This window comes from Xiphophorus couchianus, chromosome 8 (genome assembly GCF_001444195.1).
Source record: "Xiphophorus couchianus chromosome 8, X_couchianus-1.0, whole genome shotgun sequence".
NCBI lineage: Eukaryota > Metazoa > Chordata > Actinopteri > Cyprinodontiformes > Poeciliidae > Xiphophorus > Xiphophorus couchianus.
Genome location: NC_040235.1, coordinates 3922659 through 3947500, shown reverse-complemented (window position 1 = coordinate 3947500; position 24842 = coordinate 3922659). Strand labels below are relative to the sequence as shown.

The following is a 24842-nucleotide window of genomic DNA, read 5'->3' as shown; positions in this document are numbered from 1 at the left end:
TTCAGGAGCAGATCAGAACCAGCTTTATTGATTTGACTGAACCAGTACAACAGACAATCAGTACAGAAACAGAGCACAGTGTCAACGAGTAAGAAAACTAAACAGTTCCTCACATCAAAACCAATCAAATAAGATAAATAAAACTGAATGGTGAAGAACTACAGGGATTTGAAACTGTTCCATATAATTTCAGGATGTTCTGTAAGACATCAGGTTTTAGATATGATGATTTCCACTCAAAATCATTCCCCCAGTCCTGTGCTTTAATCCTGACCTGCGGGACAAACACTCAACTAAGATTGGATGAACAGACACACTGTGTTAATTACATCAATTCCAGAAAATGAAAGTCAATGAGCAAACAGTGTTGTACATTACATCTGAAAATACTTAGTAATCTTACTTTTTCTCACTACATCATGTTCTTTTCAGGGCTCACAATTCTCTAGAAACATCCCTCAACAGTCTTTGTTTAGATGTGACTATGACATTCACATGAATCTTAGGAGGTCCAACGCCACCAGGCCACCTTCATGCGATCCCACACAGCGTCTAAAGAGTCAAAAGCTGGACGCACATCTAGGATGGAGAATTGATAGTTTTCACGGTTCAGTTCTCCATCATAGTAGTCGATGACATAGCGCACCTCCTTCCCACAGCGGTCAATGATCCAGTCATGGCGGTCAAACGGCAGTTCATAGCTATGAGAACACATTCAGTTAAAATCATGTAAATGCAGCAGACTGAAACACTTAGGATCTGTAAAATGAATTAAGGGGGATTATTAGTCATTATGGCATCATTTATCACAATGAGGTTTTTATACAACAGACATAAATAAGTGGTCATAAAATAAGCTACATACACCCACTGATAATGTACTGAATGTAGGCAAACCTAAACAAACAAACAAAAATGAAGTTGAATCAGAGCAACGTAGAGCTTACCCCATCCAGTGGCGTACCCGGGCTCTGGGAGAGAACTCTTTGGCCTTCCCACCAAACCTCTTCAGTGTGGGCCCACAAGGACACTCACTGTGAGAACCAGAAACAAACCGCTCATCGTTTGAATCTTAAGATACAATTTAAACTCAATAATACTTTATTGATCCCAAAGGGAAATTAAATGAAACTCATTAATTCAAAATTCTTAGCGTTATTGTAGATGGTAATGGCTGTTGGCAGGAAGGATTTCCTGTAGCAGTCTGTATTACAGCAAATTTGAGGAAGCCTCTGACTAAAGACACTGTTTTTATGAGATGACCTCATGAAGAGGATGAGTAGGGTTGTCCATAATTTTCTTGATTTAATTTAAAATCCTCCCTTGCATCATCATCTTCAGAGGTTCCACAAACATCCCAAAAACAGAACCAGCCTTCTACTTCAGAACTCTTCGGTACTGAATGACCGTCACTTACCGTGCATGCAGGGCTTCCCACTTAAGGATCTCCTGCCAGGCCTGCTCATTGTTCTGATTGTGGATTTTAATAATGTCGGTCATGTCGTGGGGAGCAAGGTCATCATCCCGCCAGCGCCATCTACAAAGTAATATCAAATTAAAAGTCCCAAGTCATTAGGTTACCAAATACAACACAAACATTAAAACAAAAGACAGCAGCTGAAAATGAAATGCATTTTAATAAAAGTAAGTTGAAAAGTGAAAAAATAAGTGCTTATTCTAGAAAGCAAAAAAATGCATGTATAGTTTTTGCCCAGGATTGAAAACCCAAATCCCAGAAAATGTGGAAGTTCTGCAATTGTAAATAATAATAAAAAAAAATCCAAGAGATTTTCAAGGCACAAGTTAATGTTTCATTCACAACAAAATCTGTTGTGTTAAATCTGAGAAGTCATACACCTGTATTCATCATTAAATGAGATCATCTCAAAGCTGATGCATGGTTACAGCTGCCACCATGTGGAATCTCCTCCCTTTTCCAAAACACTCTGCAGACAGCTGGACACTGGCTTTCTATTCTTGCTTTAATGAAGCATCCAGCAACTTCATTTGTGGAACATTACATTTCACTTTTAATGATGTTCTTGTTAGGCAGACATCCAAAGTAAAAGGAAATGAATGGACAAGCTTGGACAAAACAGCAACAACAACAAAGTAGAGGCTTGTGTTAAAAAGGGAACTCTAAATTCTGGTTGAGAGAGGAACAAAAAAGAAACTAACATCACAAATTCTGAAACCTCCATGTTTCACACTGAAAGTGTTTTGTAACCAGCTAAGGCCCTGATTTACAAGCATCCAAATAAGGACTGGTAAATTGTGCAAAGAAAAAAAAGTGCACAAAAATATGCACATGACTACAAAGATTGACTGCGCAATTGATTAAAGGAGCAGCAGAGGTACAGACTGGCCTATTTAAAGGAGGAGTTAGCGTGAGCCACTGGCTCTCTACACAGAGAATGTCAGAGAGGAGAGAGGCCAGAAAAATGAACAGAAAGACATTATCCTGGTTTCATTAAAACAGACACTTCTCATACAATATACAGAGATTGTTGAACTTAATGTATTAAAAGATAAACAAGATTCAGAAATTGTAACTTTACATGCTAAAAAAAGCATTCGATAAAGTGAACTGGTCATTTTTCTGATCGATATTAAAAGGGTTTAGATTTGGAGATTCTTTGATTAACTGGATTAAGTTATTCTGCATATCATCAAGAGCAACTTCACAGGACCTCATCTTACAGACATGTCCACTCTCTCCATCCTCGTTGTCCATTTTTATTGAACCCCTTGCAGCAGCAACTCATCAAAACTCTCTTATAAAATGTATTCCAATTAATTCAACAGAACATAACATTTGATCACAGGATGACAATATCCTGTTACTACTACAGGATCCATATTCTTCAATGACAAACAATCAGAAGAATTTTCAAAAACATCTAATTCCTCAATAAATTGGAGTAAATCTGCAGTTCTCCCTTTAAATCATTTAAAATGGGAGACAATCCAAAACATACTCATCCCTCTGAGCTGAAGTCATATTACATATCCTGAGAACCTAACCTCTTAACCTCTTAGGTTGTCAGAACTGTTTAATTTTAATTTCATACCTCTTCAACAATCAATACAACACAATTTGAAACAATGGTTAAATTGACCACTTCACCTGCTGGCAGAATAGCAACTATTAAAATGAAAATACTTCCTCAAATTAATTATTTTCTATGTTACCCAGACAACCCAGTAAAGAATGGTTTACATCTTTAGATATTATAATCACCAAATTTTATTGGAAAAATAAGCCACCAAGAATAAACTTCACAAAAATCTAAACAAAATTTGGAAGGTTAGATGCATCAAATTTTTAGCATTATTATGTAGCCAATCAGCTGCAGTACATAATTAAGTGGAATCAAAATCAGCAGTAAATGGCTTAAATGAAACAGAACAATCATTTTGTGGTCCAACTATCAGATTGGTGGAAATTCAATAATATTACCAATATACACACCACTTTGGAACAATCTCACAATGAATAAAAACTCCTATTTTTTTAGCTCATGGGTCTCTAAAGGCATTACACATTTTGAACACATACATGGCTATAATAAACTCCTTCATTTCCATAATTAATTAAACGATATAAACTTGATGATAATCAATTCTTAGAATACCTTCACATAAAATCTCTTTTACAAAGTAAATATGCCCTGGCACAACTCATTATAGAACCTAATTCACAAATTACTGGACTACTTAATATTACATCTAGAAAGAAAATTCAGGCGAGATACAGAATATTAAAAGGATTGATTCAACGATATCCATACTACTTTAAAATGGCAAACGGATCTGAATATAAACCCAAATGATGACTTCTGAATTAAAATTTGCAATAATATCTCATATATGACAAAAAACTCTAATCTTCAGCTCATTCAATATAAAGTACTTCACTGAATCTACTACACAAGTCACAGAATGCATAAAATGGGTTTGGCTCCATCTGAATTGTGCAGAAATTGTTCACAAAATATTCCTGATACATATTTTCATGCTTTCTGGTTATGCAAACCTGCTGAATAATTTTGGACACAAGTAACTTTTATTAATGTAATATACCACACCATGTATTTTGTACTTTGATGTAAAATTAATTTCTATTAAAAAAAGAAAAAAAGAGAAAGTCATGTTGGGCATTACAATGTTGTAATACTAATTTAAATGAATTGTATTATTATTATTGGCACACTAGGCTTAGTCATGGTGTTTTTTGTTTTGTGATAATTGTATTAATGTATTAATATACTTTTTCTGGGCTCCTGCAGAGCATCAAACTGTGAGTGTTCTGGATACAGTGATGGTGCGTTGTAATTATTCTGTAGTCCTGCAGCTCAAAATCAGCAATGCAGGAAGATATTTCTAAAACATTTTATACAAGCCATGACATACAGGTATGTCATTTATTGTAAATATACCTCCTACTGCGTACAGTTTACACCTACTTTTCAAGCGTGTTAAACATAAATGCAACAACAGGTCCAGCAGTCTGGTTCAGGTTTAGTACATTGTGTTGGAGGAGGTAAGTCATTACATTTGCATGTCCTCCTCCCATGATTTGTTACTTTCTGATGATCAGCTATGTTTTCCATATTCATGAAGGCAGACATGTTTTTGCGCCTGTGATTTTAATTTTGTTATGCAATCCTTTTTGTATATTGAGTTGTTTCTATACACAAACCTTTAGTAGATCAGGCCTGTAGTGTTTTTCAGAAAACCATCTGACCAGAGCACCATCTTCAACATTTGCTGTGTCTCCCACAAATTTTTGATACCTTTATTTGCGCAATAGTTTATTTTCAGCAACAGTTTTCTGCTTAGCACTCTCCTATTGATTTGTGTAGTTCATAACTAAAAGGTGTCCTGAATGAAAAGAAACTGATGATGTCTACTAAGGAATAATTATCTTTGTATGCCTCCTGCAGTATATGAAATCAATGTTTGATCTTGAGAGAAAATGTCACTACACTACTGCTCCCTGGGTCACGTTTACTTCTGGCTCTGCAGCTACTTACACACAATCACATCTGGTTCAACCATCCGCTCTGCAAAAAAGCTGAGTAAAACTCCTAGTACAAATAATATACTCATATTACTGATCATAGCCAGCTAATTAACTCCATTCATAGATGAGTCTCTGAAAAAAACTACTTTGCCAAAGCCAACTAAGATTTAAAACAATCTAGAAAACAGGCGTAGAGCCCTGAATGAAAAGCGTTCTGAATGTACAGCTGGGACTAACCCCTTCCGCAGCATGGCGTTCCAGAACATCTGCTCTGATGGGTAGACCCAGTTCTTTTCTGCACCGTGACGTGGAATGTTTGACTCCTCTCTGGAGACGGACAGTTTAAAGGGCTGATCTGGAGCTGGCGTTTGGTTTGGAGGAGGCATCTGTACAGAAATGAAAAGTTAAGCCACTTCATAACATCTTTACAGTCAAAACTCAGTGGCCAACTGAAACACATTAAAACAGAATACTTGCAGAATAACCAACCAATGGAATTTAAAAAAAAACTACCAAAGTGGGCATTGACATTTTTTGTTATTGGCAGAGTATCTCTGAAGTTATGTTGAATGACGAACATAATCTGGATCTGAATAGTAACATAATCAGACAGTTTAGAAATGTACAATAATCAAAGCTGCAAGCAGCATCAAGCACCCTGCTGGAGATCTGGTCTGCTCTGTGTTGAGACCACAGATCGTTAGTGGGCCTGCCACACATTAACTAGAAGACAAGTCTTGAAAATTAAGCTTAGTCATGTTAAATTCAGCTCTGGTGTGAAGTCGCAACAATTTGGCTAAAATAACTTTCCTGGTGGAAGTTAGTTACAGTTTGATGGTTGACAAATATATGTAATTTTGGTGCAATATTGAAATCACTCATGTTCAAAAGGGATTTAGAGGCACTATTTGTAAATGGTGAGATTCTGAAACTCACCACATATGTAGGATTGAACAAAAATTGGACAGTTCACAGTTGGATTCAACATAATCATGCTCCTATACGGCTTCAAATTTATGAGTGAGCAAGTAAAAGAAGATCCAATGTTTGTTTCAAAATGGCCAACTTTCTCTGGGGTCTGGACTACTGGACCTACAGACTTCATTGTAGGTCTTCAGTTACATTTATTATCATATTCAGCAAAATTAAAATAGGCTGGCGAGGCTTTTTGGTCAGATTAAAATGATCTTTTAAAAATAATCTTTAAGTGGGTATTGAACAGTTTTCCTTATGCTTATGTATTAAAAATATTTTATTGACCTGATGTAATATCCTAATCTCAGCTGTTGCTTTTTATTTGCTGCAAGCGGAAAAGCAAACAGAAATAAATGTTTGAAAACATCAGTCATGTTATTAATCTATAAAATGTGTTTGACTGAATGAGTTGGTTTGCTAAAATAAATGGCCTTTTCAACAATATTCCATCCATCCATTTTCTAACACCCTTGTCCCTAGTGGGGTCAGCAGGGATTCTGGTGCTTCTCCAGTGAACGTTCCGGGTGAGAGGCGGGGTACACCCTGGACAGGTCACCAGTCTGTCGCAGGACAACACAGACACAGACAGGACAAACAACCATGCACACATACACACACACACACACACACACCTAGAGAGAATTTAGAGAGACCAATTAACCTGATAGTCATGTTTTTGGACTGTGGGAGGAAGCTGGAGAAACGAGAAAGAACCCACCATGCACAAGGAGAACATGGAAACTCCATGCAGAAAGACCCCAGGACGGGAATCGAACCCAGGACCTTCTTGCTGCAAGGCTACTGTGCAGCCCAACAATATTCCAAAGTACTGTATATTCCTATGTCATATGTTTATAGAGGTGCTGTAAGGTACCGTATTTTTTGGACACATAAAATCCCTATATTTGAAAAAAAAAAATCGGCAATGCGCCTCATATTCCGGTGCGCCATATGTATGAACAGTGTACCGTATGTTTTATTACGACTTTGGTAAGCGACAAAGCCACTCCCCTTGATTGTCGAAGCATAGTCGCTGCTGGTCAGAAACCTGGTGGAGTCAGCTTTCTATGCTGTCTAGACAGACTTGTTTTGGGGTCGCGGACCACTTCTCAACTATGGTCCGAGCTTTCACAAGGGCCGGAATCATCAATGAACAGCCAAGCAACAGCAATGAGACTGAATCGGATGATGACGAGAGGGATCCGGGTTTGCTTGATGCCGCTGTCGCCCAACTGTTAAATTCCGACACCGAAGACGAGGAATTTGATGGAGGTACCATCATTGACGAAGATTACTTTTATTACTTAATTTTCATACAATTTCTATTCATCATAGCTTTTGTCTGTTTCAAATGATGTCAGTGATCATCATAAACCTTTGGTCATTGACATGAACAACTTTGTATGTATATATGAGGACATGCAAGATTAAGAGCAACTCATTCATTCCAAATAATTTCTACCTATTGTGCTTTGCTTAACTGAAGAGGATGTTCACCACAGTGGTCATGTCAGAGTGGGCTTACCACATAGTGAAATGTGCCAACAGGAATCCTAGTTTGAATCTTAAACTGATTTTTGTTCACTTTATGTATTTTTGTTCACTTGATTCCCAGTTTAGCAAAGGAGCAAATTTAAATCAAAAGGCCAAAACTTTCACTTAGATTTTTTCACAAAATACTTTTCAAACATCCTGCTGCCTGTACACTGTTCATGTAGAACCACTTCCCTGGCAGAGGAGATGAATATCTTCTTTGCCCGCTTTGAGGCAACACTTACCACAGCTCCATCACAGCTGCCTGTCCACAGCAGCTCTGCTCTCACAGTAGAGGATTGTGAGGTGAGGCAGGTGATGAGGAAGGTGACCTGACGGTGTGTCGGGACGGGTGCTTAAAAACTGTGCAGACCAACTGGCTGGAATCTTCACAAAGATTTCTAACCAGTCCCTGTCTCAAGCCACTGTCCCTTCCTGCCTAATGTCCTCTACCATTGTCCCCCTGCCAAAAAGAACCAACATCAACACCCTGAACGACTACTGTCCAGTGGCACTCACACCGATCATCATGAAGTGCTTCGAGAGACTGGTCACATCCTCACTGGCCTGCCTGCTGAGCTGGACCCTCTCCAATTTGCCTACAAAGCAAAGAGGTCCACAGAGGACGCTGTATCCACAGCACTTCATGCTGCCCTGACCCACTTAGAGAAGCAGGGGAGCTACGTCAGAATGCTCTTCGTGGACTTCAGCTCAGTATTTAATACTATACTTCCCCAACGTCTGGTGTCCAAGCTAGCAAACCTTGGGCTCCCATCAGCCACCTGCAGTTGGATCCTGGACTTCCTAACAGGTCGCTCCCAGAGGGTCAGACTGGGCCCCCACACCTCCACTGCTCTGAGCCTGAACACTGGATCGCCACAGGGTTGTGTGCTCAGCCCACTTCTCTACACCCTCTACACTCATGACTGTGTCTCCAACCACCTCAGCAACAAGATCATAAAATTTGCAGATGACACGACTGTTGTTGGTCTCATCTCAGGTGGGAAGGGGGAGCTGGAGTACAGGGATGAGGTGAAGCGGCTGTTAGAGTGGTGCAAAGATAATAACCTGCTCCTCATCACCTCCAAAACAAAGGAGCTGGTAATCGACTTCAGGAAGAACAAAACGGACATCCAGCCTCTCACCATCAGTGGGACCTGTGAGGAGAGGGTCCCAGTGTTCAGGTTTCTGGGCATGGAGTTGGAGGACCAACACCAAGGAGCTGTTGAAGAAGGCACAGCAGAGACTGTACTTTCTGAGAATACTCAAGAAGAACTGTCTCCCCTCAGACCTGCTGCAGGCCTTCTACCACTGCTCCATAGAGAGTGTGCTCACGGACGGTCTGTGTGTCTGGTACGGCAGCAGCACATCTGTGGACAAGAAGGCGCTCCAGAGGGTTGTTAGGGCAGCAGAGAGAACCATAGGCTGCCCCCTCCCCACTATGGAACAGATTTACACTTCCAGGCTCCACAAGAAAGTTTTGGACATGTTAAATGACTCTTCACACCCTGGCCATGGTCTCTTCCAGCTGCTGCCATCAGGCAAGAGATACAGAGCAATAAAAACCAGGACAAATCGCCTAAAAAACAGTTTTTACCCGATGGCAATCATGGCACTAAATTCAAAGGCATAAGAACTTCTGCTCTTGACACCACTTGTTAAAAATGTAAATTCTGTTGCGACACCTCCAGGTGCTGCAACCATCTTCTGATGTCTATTTATTTCTCATTTTGTACTATTTATTTCTTTATCTTTTTTATGTATGTATGGACAGTATATGTATATTGTATATTATGTATATACACATAACCTGCATTTTAACTCGAGTCGAGCAAATCTCAATCTCGTAATCTATTGATGACAATGACAAATAAATCTTATCTTATCTGTCTTAGGTACCATATTCGCTGGGTCAATGTCACTATTCTTGGGTTCTGCAGCTCTCATGGGACACTCCACAAACTCATAGGCTCGGTCCTGATGGGCTGGACCTGCCTCTGCACCTTTTATCGGGATCTCTGAAAGAGAAGATGCTGTCAAAGATAAGAAAGGTTTGAAAGATAAGGACCATTGCAAACACCTTTGAGCTAAATGTAGTTACCAAAGAACTAAAGCAATGTGTTCTGACCTTACAATTAAACTAGTTACCTTTGATAGGCTGAGCTTGACGCATAGGACATCCTGAAGGTGGTGATGCTAAGAAAATAAAATTCAATTAACATTGTAAACAAAATGTCATTGATTACATGTGGCAAGCTACGTATATTAAAATATGTGGAACCTTTGGTAGACTGGACTTGGTGCATAGGACAGCCTTGAGGGGGAATTGCCTCTATGGCCTCTGCTCGAACAGTCAGCGCACCATCAGAGGACACACCCGATCCCATCTTGACCTATCATGATGAAAAACACAAAGCATCCATTGAAAACCACCATAAAGCAAGGGTCTCCAATCTTATCTTATCTGAGCTACGTTCTCATGTAAAGGTAGCTCAGATAAAATGAAAGAGCTGCTCATGCTTAGCTAAATTTATTTATAAATAACCAATTTCTAAAACCAAAAGTGAACATTTATTTGAATACATTGAAACATGTTTACACAGAGCACATATGGTATATGAGAATGTACATTCACAATCATCTGAGTGCTGCTTGTTGCAATTTTAAAGGGTGCAAAAAACAATGAAGACAACATGCACGAATAAATGAACAGCATAGGTATTCTGAACTACTGAAGAACACTTCAAAATAAGATAATCAAATAAAATTGATGCTGCGTATTTTAATTACCTGAACATCTTTAATTCACATTTTGTCAAAGCAAACAAATGTCTGAGCTCCTGAATCTACCATCTTTGTATCATTTTACTGAGATATTCTGCAGCTTCTGCAGAATATCAATGGGAAGACTGGTACCGCATACATTACCAGTACCAGAAATGTATGCTGACTGGTACTGCATACATTTATCAAGCGACATCATGGTTCAGCCTATTCTAGTTCCCACAAGTCTTTGACCAGGTCTCGCATGTTTCCACAGAGAGAAAAAGGTTCTGCAGTGGAAATCCTGGAAATATATAGTGTTACTTCACATTTTGCATTTTGTCCAAAATGTTACATTTGAGTCTGGTCTGACAAGACTAAAATTGACCAGACTAACCTGCTTCTCCCACATGTTTGCTGTGTCCAATGTGGCTTCTGGTAAACTGCAAACAGGACTTCTTATGGTTTTCTTTAACGACGGCTTTCTTCTTCCTACTCTTCCCTTTGTGTAATGATGACTAATATTGTTCTGCGGACAAATAACCCCACCTGAGCTGTGGATCTCTGCATCTGGTCCAGAGTCACCACGGGTCTGTTGGCTGCATCTCTGATCTATTATTATTATTAATGTTTGCGGTTGTAATGTGACAAAATAAAAAAATTCAAGGGGTATGAAAACTTTTGCGATGTAGGTTGAAAGTTATAATAGCTATAAGACAATGTGACCTCACATATTAGCTTGGTTGTTGTGTAAAACTCCTTCAAATACAAACCAAATGGACTTGCCACTGTACATTCCTTCACATTGTCAGAGTTCAGTACAACTGTCTGTTCAATTTCTGTTATTCTCTTCACAAGATAAACAGCATACATTCTCCATTAATGTCAACTCAAACACATTTTAATACTTTAATAACTGTTGTGAAATGTGATGTGATTAGTAATTTGCTAAATTTCCACTTTTCAAAACCTTTAATCATGACAATGTCATGGAGCTTGAAATGACAGCATTCAAGTCTGTCAAACAGTGTTCTGTGTCAAATTAAAAAATATGTACTAATCTTCTGAGAATCGCACTACAGATTATAATTATAATAATAATAACAACTTTAAGACTAACAAAATAAGTAATTTCAAAGTTTTAAGGCCTAAAATTGTGATTTTCACGTTACCTTTTAGACCCAGTAGAAACACTGGTACAGAAAACAGTTTTTACCCCATGAACACAACCTATTTTCACAAGTGACTGTTACAAAAGGTTCTCAAAGCATCTTCTAATTTCAGGCTTAAATTTTACTCACTAAAGTTAATTGGTTTGTTTCAGACTGCTTAAAAACAATGTAATTGTGTACTTTACAACTTTACTACACATAGGCTTACGACTGATGAGGAGCCAGTCAACTGTGATTCATCACCCTTGCTGTAGCCCGACAGACCAGCGTGCAGCATTAGCTTAGTTGCAAACACAGATTAGGGTCGCTGTGTGTTTGTATAGACTAAAGATAGATCTGCAGCTCAGCCTTCACAAACTGTAGACAAAAAGGATTAAAGACTTCACATCTAAAACATTTAATGTCTGTACATAAGAGGAATTAAAGCTAATTAGAGGATACTAGCCTAAATTTAACTATGCACAGGCAGTCACACTTCTTCCAACCCATTACCTCTGATTGTTCAAGCCAAGGTGGCTTTAGTGATCAATAGTAAGCTTGTAAACTGTGTGAGGTGCAAATTATCAAGGTACTAAAGCTTTAAAGCTGGTTTAAAGACCAGACTGAGCAAGTATTAAGTAATTATAGGCCAATAATTATTGGCCCAATATCAAGGCATCGTGTCATTCTATCTGATATATCAAATAGCACCGATAATGTATTCAGTGGTGTGGGTTTTAAGTACTCCACCTACTGCACAGAGATCAAGTGGCATCAGAATAATTGTAGAAAACAACTGTGGGACTGGAAATAAATAATTTTAACATTTCCTCAAGTCAGGAAACAACTGTCATAATTTTAATAACACTACAAGTAAAAAAAGAACATATCAAGTAACCCAGGGTCTTAGAATAGAATAGAATAGAATTACTTTATTCATCCCAGGAGGGAAATTATTTTGCAGTTACAGCAGCATAGAGACAAGACACACAACAACCACCACCCAGTAGCAATTGTAGACAAAATAAAAATAAAATATAACATGCTGTCAATATAAAAAGCAGCTTAGAGCAGTCCTTGCAAAGATTCCAAAAATGCAGATACAGTATGTATATGTAAATATATGTACAGCAAGTGTGTCACAGTGCAGTTGTGCAAAATTGGACTGATTTGTGCAGAACAATGATTTAGCTTTTATTGTACAGTGAGATGGCATGTGGCAGGAAGGATTTCCTGCATCTGTCCCTACGACAGCGGAGCTGGAGCAGTCTATGTGAGAAGGTGCTCCGCTGTCTGTCCACTATGTGGTGGAGAGGCTGCTGTTTATTGTCCATAATAGACAGAACCTTCTTCAGTGTCCTCCTCTCCACCACAGTTTCCAGGGACTCCAGCCTTAGTCCCAGTACAGAGCCAGCTTTCCTGATGATTTAGTCTACTAGCGTCACTGGCTCTGATGCTGCTTCCCCAACACACAGCAGCAAAGAAGATGGCACCGGCAACAACACTGTGATAGAAGGTCTCCAGCATCTTGCTGCACACATTGAAGGATCTCAGCTTCCTTAAAAAATAGAGTCTGCTCATCCCCTTCCTGCACACAGCGTCAGTGTTAGATGCCCAGTCCAGTCTGTTGCCGATTACAACTCCCAGGTATTTGTAATCCTCCACCTCCTCCACCACTTCCCCTTTGACCTTTAGTGGCCGTGAAGGTATCTTCTTCCTTCTGAAGTCAATCACCATCTCTCTGGTCTTACTAATGTTGAGCTTCAGGTGATTCTGGTCAGACCACTCCACAAAACTGTCCACCAGTGTCCTGTACTCCCCCTCCCCTCCATCCCCTATACACCCGACAACCGCTGAGTCATCAGAAAACGTCTGTAGGTGACATGACTCAGAGTTGTACTGGAAATCAGTGGTGTACAAGGTGAAGAGAAAGGGAGAAAGCACAGTTCCCTGTGGAGCTCCTACGTCACTGACCACCACATCAGACAGGACACTGCCCAGACGGACAAACTGTGGCCTGCCTGTCAAGTAGTCAGTCACCCAGGAGATCACTGAGTCGTTGACACCCATCCTCTGCAGCTTCTCACCCAGCAGCAGAGGCTGGATGGTGTTGAAGGCACTGGAGAAATCTAAGAATGTGATTCTCACAGTGTCTCCTCCACCATCCAGGTGCGACAGTGCTCGTTGCAGCAGGATATGCAAACAATGGAAATATAAACAAAAAAGGTCAGAATGAGCCCAACTGGGAACGTCCAATACTATATGAATGCAGCTCAGCTTGTCAGTCAACTTCTTTAAGGTTTCAGTGGAAGACAATACTCTGTTTAAAAACTGTTCAAAGTTCTCCAAGTTGAAAAATAGCATGTCATCTAAAATGCAACCATTGCTTTGACAAAGTATTCAAACTCAGCATTTGAGAACGCCTGCGATGCTAAAGATGGTAGCAACAAGGCAGCTTTTAAGAAACCATCGGGACTCAAATCCATTGCAAAGCTTTTAATGAAACATGAATATGTGCTCACGAAACAAAAGGGCTGAAACAATCAAATGAATGACGGCACTTGAAGACCAACCCTCTACCCTAGTTGAAGACGGGGCTGTTTTCGGCTCATTTGCCCCTTGGAGCTGCAGTTTACCATGATGAGCTCCATCTACTTTTCTGATGTGCGTCTTCCAGATAAGTATGATGCGATCACCAAATACATTCACACTTTGATTGCATAGAAATATTATGTCTATGTTTGACAGAAGCGTTAATGAAATAAGCTTCTTCTACTAATAATTTCTGCCAAGTTGTAGGCTGGCTTAGAGTACTGGTCTTATTCTCATAAGCCTCACCATGAATATAACAGTTAATATCCATAATTGTACATTGGTAGTACAAATTAATGTGCTTTTAATCTAATTTGTGTAAGAACATTTTCTATTTTGAACTTGGGCAATAAAATTGTTCACTTTGTATTTATTTAAACTTCCTGATCAATTTTAGAGGCATTGATTTTTTAGTAATGAACTTTATTTAAATAAATGCTTATTTGAGATATGGCTTATTTGGGGGATTTTCTGATCAAGTTTTTTGCTGGAAATACCAATCACCAATACTGATCACCTGGATTGGCTGCAAATTTTTCACTTTAGGTATAAACGTTACTATGTGATCTGGCAAAATGGAAAAATAATCTAGTAATAAAATCACCTAGCTTAAGACAAAAAACTTGGAGGCACAAAGCAGCAAGTATCTGGTCAAACACAACGGAAAACCTGCCATCAGTAATACAATATTTAGTCTCTCACAGCCGAACAAAGTCAAATAAATCTCACAACACTGCCTAAATAATGTCAAGTAAACAGTGAAACATTCATTCCAAGTCAAATGCAGGTTACAGTTACTAAATCAAAACTGCCTGATTGTTTTGTGTTGGTTCTGATGGGTTGGTTTTGACCAACCTGAGTAATTCTGCAGAACACAGAGAGGAGGCAGAAGAGGTAGATTTTTGTTCACAGATTATATGTCTCATCTTAGGACAGTTAAAGTTTTAAAATGTATGTAAAAAACGTTTTTTTTTTAATTACATGCTGCAGCCTTAAGGAGTCGTTCAATTGATGGATCTCAAACGGTGCAAAATATTACAGTTTTCAGCCAGACAGAACGCAGCGTATTACACCACTAGCTTGAAGACAAATTATTTTCTGGGTTATTTGCTTAGCTTTCTGACAATCATGCTCCGCAATCATGCGGATGGATGTTGAAAATTATGCTCTGCTTTACTTGTTGTCTGACTGCTGTGGATTTCTTTTTTCTGCAGTGAGCCTTGATATAGCCATATATTGTTTTTTAAATGTCATATTAGATTCATTGTGTTGATGCATTTTGACGTGCTTCACCCCTGAGGTAATTTGCGTCTTAAAACGCAAACGTTGCTGAGGATTTACTGCCAGGTGCTTGTGCAGTGTGGAGGAAAGGGGTAAGTACGCTGTATGCGGTACCTCTGTAGATTGTGAAGTATAAGATACTGGTGATCGGTTTTTGTGATCGGCAACACCAGTCATAGACTTTTTCACTGAGATCGACCGATTATGATCAGAGACTGAGAGTACATTGGGATCCTGGCAGTTTGAGAGGCAGCTACTCAGAGATCCAAGCAGGAAAATGGCAAGGCTGCGCAGCTGCAAGGAGTCGATCACTATGGGGTGAGGCAGAGCCACTCCTCCAGCAGCTAGTAGTAAACAGCTTACAGCCAAGGTAGAAAAACCTTTTCCCTGTAATCCAAAATACTTTTTTTACTCCAAAACACAGCCACAGTATGTCCAAAAGAAAAACAGAAGTGCAGTCATTTGCATAATGAGAGTCTATAGAGGCTGATAATCTCCAAACTCAGCTGCTGGATCACTGTTGAAACTTTTGAGTTTTATGTCAAATCCACATGAATTAAATGACAGAAACTAATTTTCTCAATGCATCTTTGATTCATTTTGTCCAGCTGTAGACTGTTAGACTCTGTCCAATCAGAGTCAAGTATTGGGTAGTTGGTGCTTTTAATCTATTTTCAGTTAATTAAATCCAAGTCTATGGAACACAAAATGTCACAAAAATCACTTTGTCCCTCTAAAATCTTTCAGAAAATTGTAAAAGTGTGTCAAATCGTACCGAATTGTATTGTCTGTCAAATATCGTGATACATATTGTATTGTGATCAGAATATCGTATATGGTAAAATAAACAATCCTAACTTACTAAATCCAAACTTCCTGAGAGCATGGCTAGCTGAGTAATGCTGGCTCTGATTGGCTGGTTCTGACTGAGCTGAATAATTCTGCAGAACACATGGAGGAGGCAGAGGAGATTGATGTTTTTTTCAGAGATTGTCTATCTCATGTTAGGACATAGCGAAAGTTTTAAAAAGCATGTGAAATCTTTTTTTGTTTAAGTTACATGCTGCAGCTTTAAGCAGATGTTAGGTGTCAGAGTACACTGCCGGGTGGAGGTTGACCAGTGCTACGTCTATTACTACCAGTAGAGCGTAGCAGCGGTCCAACAGCGAGAGCAGAACCCAGGATCTTACACCACTAGCTCGCTGACTTGAATTATTTTGCAGGTTATTTGTTTAGCTTTCTGACCATCGTCTCTTCCGGGTGAGTGTTGGTAGTTGTGTGCTGCTATCTGGCCGCTCCGGATGTCTTTTTTTTCTGCAGTGAGCCTCGATATAGCCAAACTCTGTCAAGTGTTTGTTTTGTCATATTAGGTTGGTTGTGTTGATGCATTTTGACATGCTTCACCCCCGAGGTAATTATTTGTCGCAACACACAAACTTCCCCATTCAGTCTGAGTGCTGAAGTTCCTCACCACATTGCTTAGCATTTATTGCCGCGCGTAGTGTGAAGGAAAGAGGTGATGAGCAGCACACGCAGGCTGCAAAGTGAGATACAGGTGATCGATTTTGATGATCGGCAACACAAGAGTGATCAGTGATCAACGATCAGACACTTTTTCGCGGAATTTGGCCAATAATGATCACCGGCCGGTCAATTAGCCCACCTCTAGCAAGAATAATCTATAACAGGGTTTCCCCTAGAAAACCTGCTAAGCCCAGTGGTCGGGGCGCTGAGGCGGTGCACTGGTGGTCCACCATATTTTTGTATTAAAAGATGTTAAGTTGACAGAAAATTTAAAAATATTACTGGGTAATTATATGTCATATGAAAACATCACCAGTGAAAAGCTATTCAAACTCACAAGCAGTCTTAAAAACAACAAATCAAAAAATATAATTAGAAGTGCAAATAAATATCAATTATTTGCACTTCTGTTTAATCCAAATTAAGTCAGCGGCTCCATCAGGCCCCCAGGGCTTCAGGGGCCATAAATGCTAATATTTTAACACAGATACATAAATGTAACATTTGTTTACTGAGATAATCCATGCTGCTAAATTTGATTTAATGGTTTCAGCATAAGTTAAAAGATTTAAATTGTTTAACATTTAAATGTAAGATTTTAAGGCGCTGGTAAGTTTATTTTGTAAAAGTTCAAATAATATTCACAATTAGATTGCTTTATTAAGAATAGCTACAATCTGACGCTCTGAGTTTAAGCTCTGTTTGTCAGCCCTCACAAATACAAATTAGTAAACTGCAATTATAACTGATTGCTTTTTATGTTGGCCAGTTAATCTACTCTCTCTCTCCCAGATTAAATCGAACACAGAAGCTGTTAGAGGTGCTGAGGTTTTCAGCAGCAAGAGGGGCCCGTAAGTCAAATTCTGCTCAAAGCTCCATACAGTCTTAGACCGGCCCTGCATGATTATTTACATTTGCTGCACTGCCCTGAGATGTGCAACAAAATGCTGCTAGTGTGGCTTCAGTAGCTCTTCCATTTCGTGTCAGTTGAGTTTTTAATAAGCGCCACAGAAACTGTTTTGGTTGTCCGACTTTAAGGGACGAGTTTTTCAGATCTCCGTGCCACCGTATTAACTCTGACTGACTAAGTAGACAAATCGTTTGATACAATTTGATGCTTCGTGTAACCGGAAAAATAATAATAGAAATAATAATAAAATAATATAAAACCAGTGTGATGCGTGACTACAACGAGAGTGCGAAAGCTACTCATGGGGCTGAACCTGCATGATGTGGTTAGCGCTGGTACGTTAACCACTAACGCTCCGGCCAACCGGGAACACAGACATCAACTTTACAGGGAAGACAGTGCCAGGCGCTGGGCAGCGTGTTGAGATGTAAATGCCGCACATGATCCTTTGTTCACAAATATAGATCCTTCTCACCACTTGCTCAACGCGCACCTCTGAAAGCGCCACTATAAGTTATACCTGCAGTTCACATAGAGCTGCGCAACCAGAGCTAACACAGTGGGGTTTAAACTCCTACCTTAATGTGGAGTTTTCTAAAGAAACGTAATTCCCCACAGGGGCTTCATGTAAATATCCATACAAGTCAGTCTGTGTCCAGTTTGAGTGAATGGAGCGATCTGTGCTGAGATCAAGCAGCAGCAGCACAGGCTTCAACGCACAGAGGTGCCAGCTGTGTGATTGGTCCGCTACCCTGGCTTTAAATGCATAAACTATAAACATATCTTTTAGGAATAAATTCGCTCCGTCAGTGAAACACTCATTGCAACAGAGATGGTTCAATATGCCTTTAACTTAAAAAAAAAAGACAAAAAGTTGTATTTTTTAAAGGGCTGTTGTGAACAGCTCTTAAATTGTTCAAGTAACGTGGCCCAATATTTATATTTAGTCATGATATTTTTCTTTTTGATTTAATTGTGTAAATATTGCTGGTAGACCGGCAGCATTCATCTGTTCGAAGCAGGCATCTTTTCCCACACAATTTGTGTAAAATACAGCTGATATAATTTGCATCAAAATTTCTGAGCAAAATAGACACGCTCATGCAGAGCATGAAGACAGTATGGTACCATAAAGTGAATGTGCACTGGAATTATTTGTATCCTGCAGCTCAAAATTGGCATTTTGTATTATTTAAATGTTTCAAATATTTGACAAGCAATGACTTTTGTCATTGTATCTATGCCTCCTGCTTGCCACTGCCACAGTGACTTCACATCTTTGCATGCCAGCTCATACCTACTTTATAAAAGTGTGAAATATAGACGCAAAAACAGCATCCACCAATCTGGTTCAGATTTAGTAAATTGCATTGCGGTCAATACATTTGAATATTTGTCTTCAAGTACTTCCACTTGCCTGCTCTATAAAGTGAATTGTGAAGATTTGGAGTACAGCAACCTTTGAAGATTTGGGTCCCTTCAAAGAATCATTAATCCCTTCATTCTTCTTCTTCTTGTTTACTGGACATTGGCAAGCAACTAATGATGCATTACCACCACCCAGTGGTGAGGAAGGTGGACCAAATATTGCCCAGAAAAAAAAAAGTAAAAACTACCTTTCAAACAAACTACGTTTAAAAAAAGAAGAGTATCAAGTATAATGGTGTTTGTTTCCTTGCAGTCTCTTCCAAATCCACATAATGACAACTACAATTGTAATGTTCTTGAATGTGTATTCTGGCTGTGCTCAATCCATCATCTGTAGTTGATTTGTCATGACTTGCTGTGTGGAGCAGCCAATCAGACGTCAAGGTCTGTGGACCAGCCACATACAAGTCCCACTGAGTTTGACAGTTTAAATTAAATTATTTCATGACACCTATGGAGCGTTGTCATAACATTATAACTGCCACAAATACACAGTAAAATTAAGTATATTACTTAATAGTACACAAATAATTTCAAAATTGTAGCCCACCATTTATATGCACAAGCCCTAAACGCCGCTACGCACTGTAGAATCTTTTAAAATGAAGACGCAGAACATTTTTGTAGCAGGTTGTTGGACATTGTAGACGGTCCCTAAGAACTGGTCTGCACATGGAGATCATCCTTATTGGAAGGAGGACAATGTGGCTTCATTAAAGAAATCATAGTCTACAGTTCAACTTGCGGCGGTTACAGAGATGTTCATCCTATGTTTAAACACCGGTTCGTTTGAGACATTGAGAGGAAGGGAGAATAGACCGACTTTACTGTATCCATCTGGGTAAAATAGCATAGCGCTAAACTCCGAGCTCTAAATCTCTGTGGTTATTCTTTCTTTAAGCCTTTAATCAGAACGAACAGCAAAAACGTCATGACCCGAGACTCTTGTTTTCGCCGTCTAACGAGTTACAAAAGCATGACTACAAACAAGCACGTCCATTTAACGCTAGCTAAGCTACTAGCAGCTATGTTAACGTTAGGTTGAGTGAAGATAAACTTACAAAATAATAAACAAATCTCAGTGGGAAAGTTTTCAGTAAAATCCCTTCCTGTGGTTTGTCTCTGGTCAGATAATGTTGAGAGAGATTAATAACAAACAGTTAAAGTAAAGACTAACCTGTGCAAATGATTACTTCTTTCCTCCAATGTCACCGTGGACAGTGGTCGACTTGTGCAACTACGAACGTTAAGTTCTTCTTCTTCTTCTTTTTGTTTTTAATGGCGGTTGGCAAGCAACTTAATGGTGTGCATTACCGCCACCTACTGGTATGGAGTGTGGATCAGAACGCAACTTAAAAAAAAAAAAAAACACTAAATCCTTTCTATCAGTTTAGTTTTCTTAAGAAATTTTATGAAATAACCTAAATATTCAGAGGAAGAAGAATATCCCAAAATATCTGATATTTTTAACTGTAACTTATTCTTTAGAAGCCTTTATTCTAATTTCCTTCTCTCCTCGGAGTACTTTGGACATAACAATAAAACATGTTCTACTGCCTCTTCTTGAAGACAAAGATCACAATTACCTGATGGATGTTTCCCCATTTTAAATAGTGTACTGTTTAAACCTGTATGACCAAACCGTAATCTGGATATAATCTTTTCTTCTTTTCTACTTCTTTCTGTTGCCCTCATTGCACCAACTGTCCTTTGAATACGATAAAGCCATCTACCAGTTCTTTCTTCTTCCCACTGCTTCTGCCATCTTCCCTTAAACTTTTGTTTTATAATAGATTTTATTTCCTCTTTACTAAAAGGAATCGGTATCTCAATGGAACTGTTTTTTGAAGCTTGTTTTGCATATTTGTCTGCCAACTCATTTCCTTTTATTCCTATATGCGATGGAACCCATGTAAAAATGACAATTAATCCCATGGCCTGAATTCTATAAAATATTAACTGAATCTCAAATAAAAGGTCTGGCCTACTATTAGACTGATTATGTTTAATTGAATATAATGATGAACTTGAATCAGAACAAATTAAACTTCTCAGAGGACGAACCTCTTCAATCCATCCTAATGCCAGAATTATTCCCATCATTTCCCCTGTAAACACTGAGACGCCATCAGAAATCCTCTTACATTTTTTAATACTAAATCCTGGAACGATAAACGACACCCCATTGTTGCTATTTAAACTTTTAGATGCATCTGTATACACTTGAACATAATTAAAGTATTTATTTTCTACATATGCTTGCACTGAGTATGATTCTGAAATATTTCCTTTTTTTCCTCTTCTCCAACAAAGATAAATCCACAATGATTTCATGAAACAGAGATGGATGGACCGGTGACAATGGAACTGTTTCACTCATTTTTATAGATGATAAATCAAAATCTTTCACGTCACTCTCTATCTCCCAACCAAAGGATTTTAAAGTCTTTTTCCCCTTTTCCCAGCTAGGTTTTAAAATTTCTTGACATGGATGATTTTCATACTGACCCTTTAAATAACTCCAGTAAGATAATCTTAACTGTAATCTTCTGAGGTAAAGTGGTATTTCCCCCATTTCAACTAACAAAGCTGAGATCGGAGTTGTTCTGATGGCTCCTGTACACAACCTCAAGGCTTGATACTGAATAATGTCTAATTTTTTAAGTAATGTTTCTGATGCTGATCCAAAGGCCAGGCTACCATAATCTAATACAGATCTTATTAAACCCGTATATATTATTTTCAATGCTTTTCTCTCAACGCCCCACTCTTTTCCCACCAAACACCTCATAATATTTAAAACTCTCTTACACTTATCCACTATTTTTTGAATATGTCTACTCCAAGTAAGTTTTTCATCCATCCACAAACCCAAAAATTTAAACTCATTTACTCTTTCTAAATCATGTTTATACAAATACAATTTTAGATCACTAGATACTTTCTTTCTAGTGAAAAATAAGGTCTTTGTTTTATCTATTGAAATTTTAAAACCCCAATTATATGACCACTCTTCTATACTATATGTGGCGTTCCGTAATTTGGACAATACAATGTCGTTTGTTGCCAACAACGCCACCCGGGGTTTTCACCCAGGAATTATTAAAGGGACACAGGTCCGGTTTTGCAAAAAAGCGAGACAGGCCTCAAGACAATAATAATTTATTATGACAGAGTAAAAAAAAATACCTGTATCTGAACCAAAAGAAAAATTCACAAAACAAATCCAAATAGGCTTACCGGTGGATACAGCCAGGGCCTGGATGGTAGGCTCCAAAGCAAAGAAATCAAAACAAACACCCGTGAAGTCACTCACTCCTTGTAATTTCCTCCCCCTATTGGTATTGATCACTACAGTCACACCAAAAAGGGACGCCGCATCCAGGGCCCGAGCGCACCACCGGTAGTCTAGAAAATAAAAATAAGAAAAGACAATTTGTTAAAAATACAGGCAATAAAAGAAATAAAAATGTCAAAATAAACCCATAAAATCCCTATGCTCGACGTCACAGCAAAATGAGCAACCCAGTCCAATCCAATCCGAAATGAATGCGATCAGCCGCTCCTCGTTTCGATTTCGGAAGAGGGGGTGAGGGGGGGGCGTGTCCCCGGCAGCCGGTCTCTCTCTCGCAACAGCTAAGTAAGCAGTGACTTGGTGCAGGCAAAGCAGCAGCGGTGTGTGACAGTCGAGATTCCTAAATAATAAAACAGTTTAAAATAAAAGAATAAAAACAAGATGTGTCACTCATTCCACCTACCAATTAGCAAGCTCTCCACACTTGCACCCAAATGGGGACGCTCAAATGTTGGCACTGTTTTTGCAGGAACCACCTCACCCACAATCAATGTGGAGGTAAATACGCCCGTCCGTTCCTGCTGATAAAAGGCTCTACATGACTACGATGTATAAGCAGCTGTAAATACGCAGGTAGTCAACCTCACCTGTACTCAGCGCACAGACAGCTCAACACGGAAGCGTGGTGTGTCAACAGCAAACAACGTCAGACTGGAGCTCACCTCTACTTTTATACTGGGCGCCCTCTGGCGCTATTGGCCCGCTTGCAATCACCCTGCCAGCAGGTGCAGCCTCCACCTCTTCCTGCCACATTCATATTGCTTCTTGTAATTTCTTAACTATAAATTTCAAGTTCTTACCTCTCTTCCAAATTGCTCCATCATCAGCAAATAATGAACAACCCATACCACTCTCCAAATTGTCAAACATATCATTAATCATAATAGAGAAAAACAAAGGACTCACAATACTTCCTTGAGGAGTTCCATTTTCAACAAAATATTTTTCTGACAACTGTTGACCTATTCTTACTTGTACAGATCTATTATGTAAAAAATCTTTTATCCAATTGAACGTTAAGTTCTTTGCGTCATCACGCCAAAGCTGACGAAGTGTGGCAGGATATGGCAGGATATGGCAAGCCGTTTGAACATACATTCGGTTTTGTCTAACTGTCCTTATTACATTCTAGAGATGTCTAAAATTCATTTTGACTTGGCAAAACTACATTATGACTATCCGCAATGATAATTTAAGATATCTGCTTTTACATTCTGACTAGTAAGAATAATAATTCAAGATATATTCAATTGCATTTAGACGAGCCAAAATTTCTGTCCATATATAACGACGTCGCCTGATCTGTCATTTGACGTAATAAATAGCTGCAATTACGATTTAAAATCATCATAACCCTAACCCTCTCGAACGTAATTACAATTAGTCAAAATTACATTTTTAGATATCTGAATTAATTACGAATTACACCAAACAAAAACATAAACATTGTTTTTGTACTAATTTTTAATGACCTCTAGACCTAAAACATTTCAAAAATTATTTCTCCCAAATATCTGTGATAGTTAGCGCTTATCCTTTGCATAAATAATTAATCCCACCTCACAGTGTAGCATATCCTGATTAGACAGCATGGTTATTACTCTGGTGAGCTGTAGGCTGGCTGGCCACATTAAGTCACTAAAATGTGCTGTTTGCTTTTTTTGGGAGGGTCTTACAAAAGTATAAATGCAACACTTTTGTTTTTGCTCCCATTTTTTTTAGCTGACCTCAATAATCTAAAATATTTTTCTACATCAACAAATAATTTTCTCAAATATAGTTTACAAATCTGTCTAAATCTGATAGTGAGCACTTCTTTAAATAAGTGTTCACTGTGTATATACTCACAGGTCTGGCATATACAGATACTAATTAGATAGCATAATTATTGCACAGGTAGGCTGGCTACAATAAAAGCCTCAGAAATGTGCTTTCAGAGTGGCCAGAGGACAACTTGCCTCATGCAGTGCAACATCCGTCACATAGAGTTGATCAGGTTGTTGATTGTGGAATCTAGGTCCACTCCTCTTTCATGGCTCACATGTCCAGTGAGAAAGCTGGCCATGCAAGAACTGGGATGTTTTCAGCTTCCAGGAATTTTGTGCAGATTCTTACAAGATGGGGCAACACAAGGAGACAGTCGTGGATGAATGGCACAACAATGGAAACTCAGGATCTCTTCATGGTATCTCTGTGCCTTCAAATGCCATCAATAAAGGTACTTGTGTTTGATGTCCATGACATACACCGGCCCATACCATGACCCCGCCACCACCATGAGCCACTTCATCCATGGGCCACTCA

The 24842-nt window shown here is 38.9% G+C and overlaps 1 protein-coding gene across 3 annotated transcripts; it reads right to left on the bottom strand.

Moving 5' to 3' along the window:
* hccsb (holocytochrome c synthase b) lies at positions 1-20448 on the bottom strand. Of its 3 annotated transcripts, none has more exons than XM_028025765.1 (8): positions 20361-20448; positions 9816-9927; positions 9683-9730; positions 9434-9567; positions 5264-5412; positions 1418-1537; positions 948-1034; positions 1-701 (listed from the first exon to the last, which is right to left on the bottom strand). In XM_028025765.1, the coding sequence occupies exons 2-8, from the start codon at positions 9919-9921 to the stop codon at positions 503-505; spliced, it is 843 nt and encodes a 280-aa protein (XP_027881566.1). In that variant the 5' UTR covers positions 9922-9927; positions 20361-20448; the 3' UTR covers positions 1-502. The 3 variants fall into 3 exon arrangements, with proteins under 3 accessions (XP_027881566.1, XP_027881567.1, XP_027881568.1); XM_028025766.1 differs by having other exon boundaries at positions 9434-9552; XM_028025767.1 differs by lacking the exon at positions 9683-9730 and having other exon boundaries at positions 9434-9552.
* Between the last annotated feature and the right edge of the window lie 4394 nt (positions 20449-24842).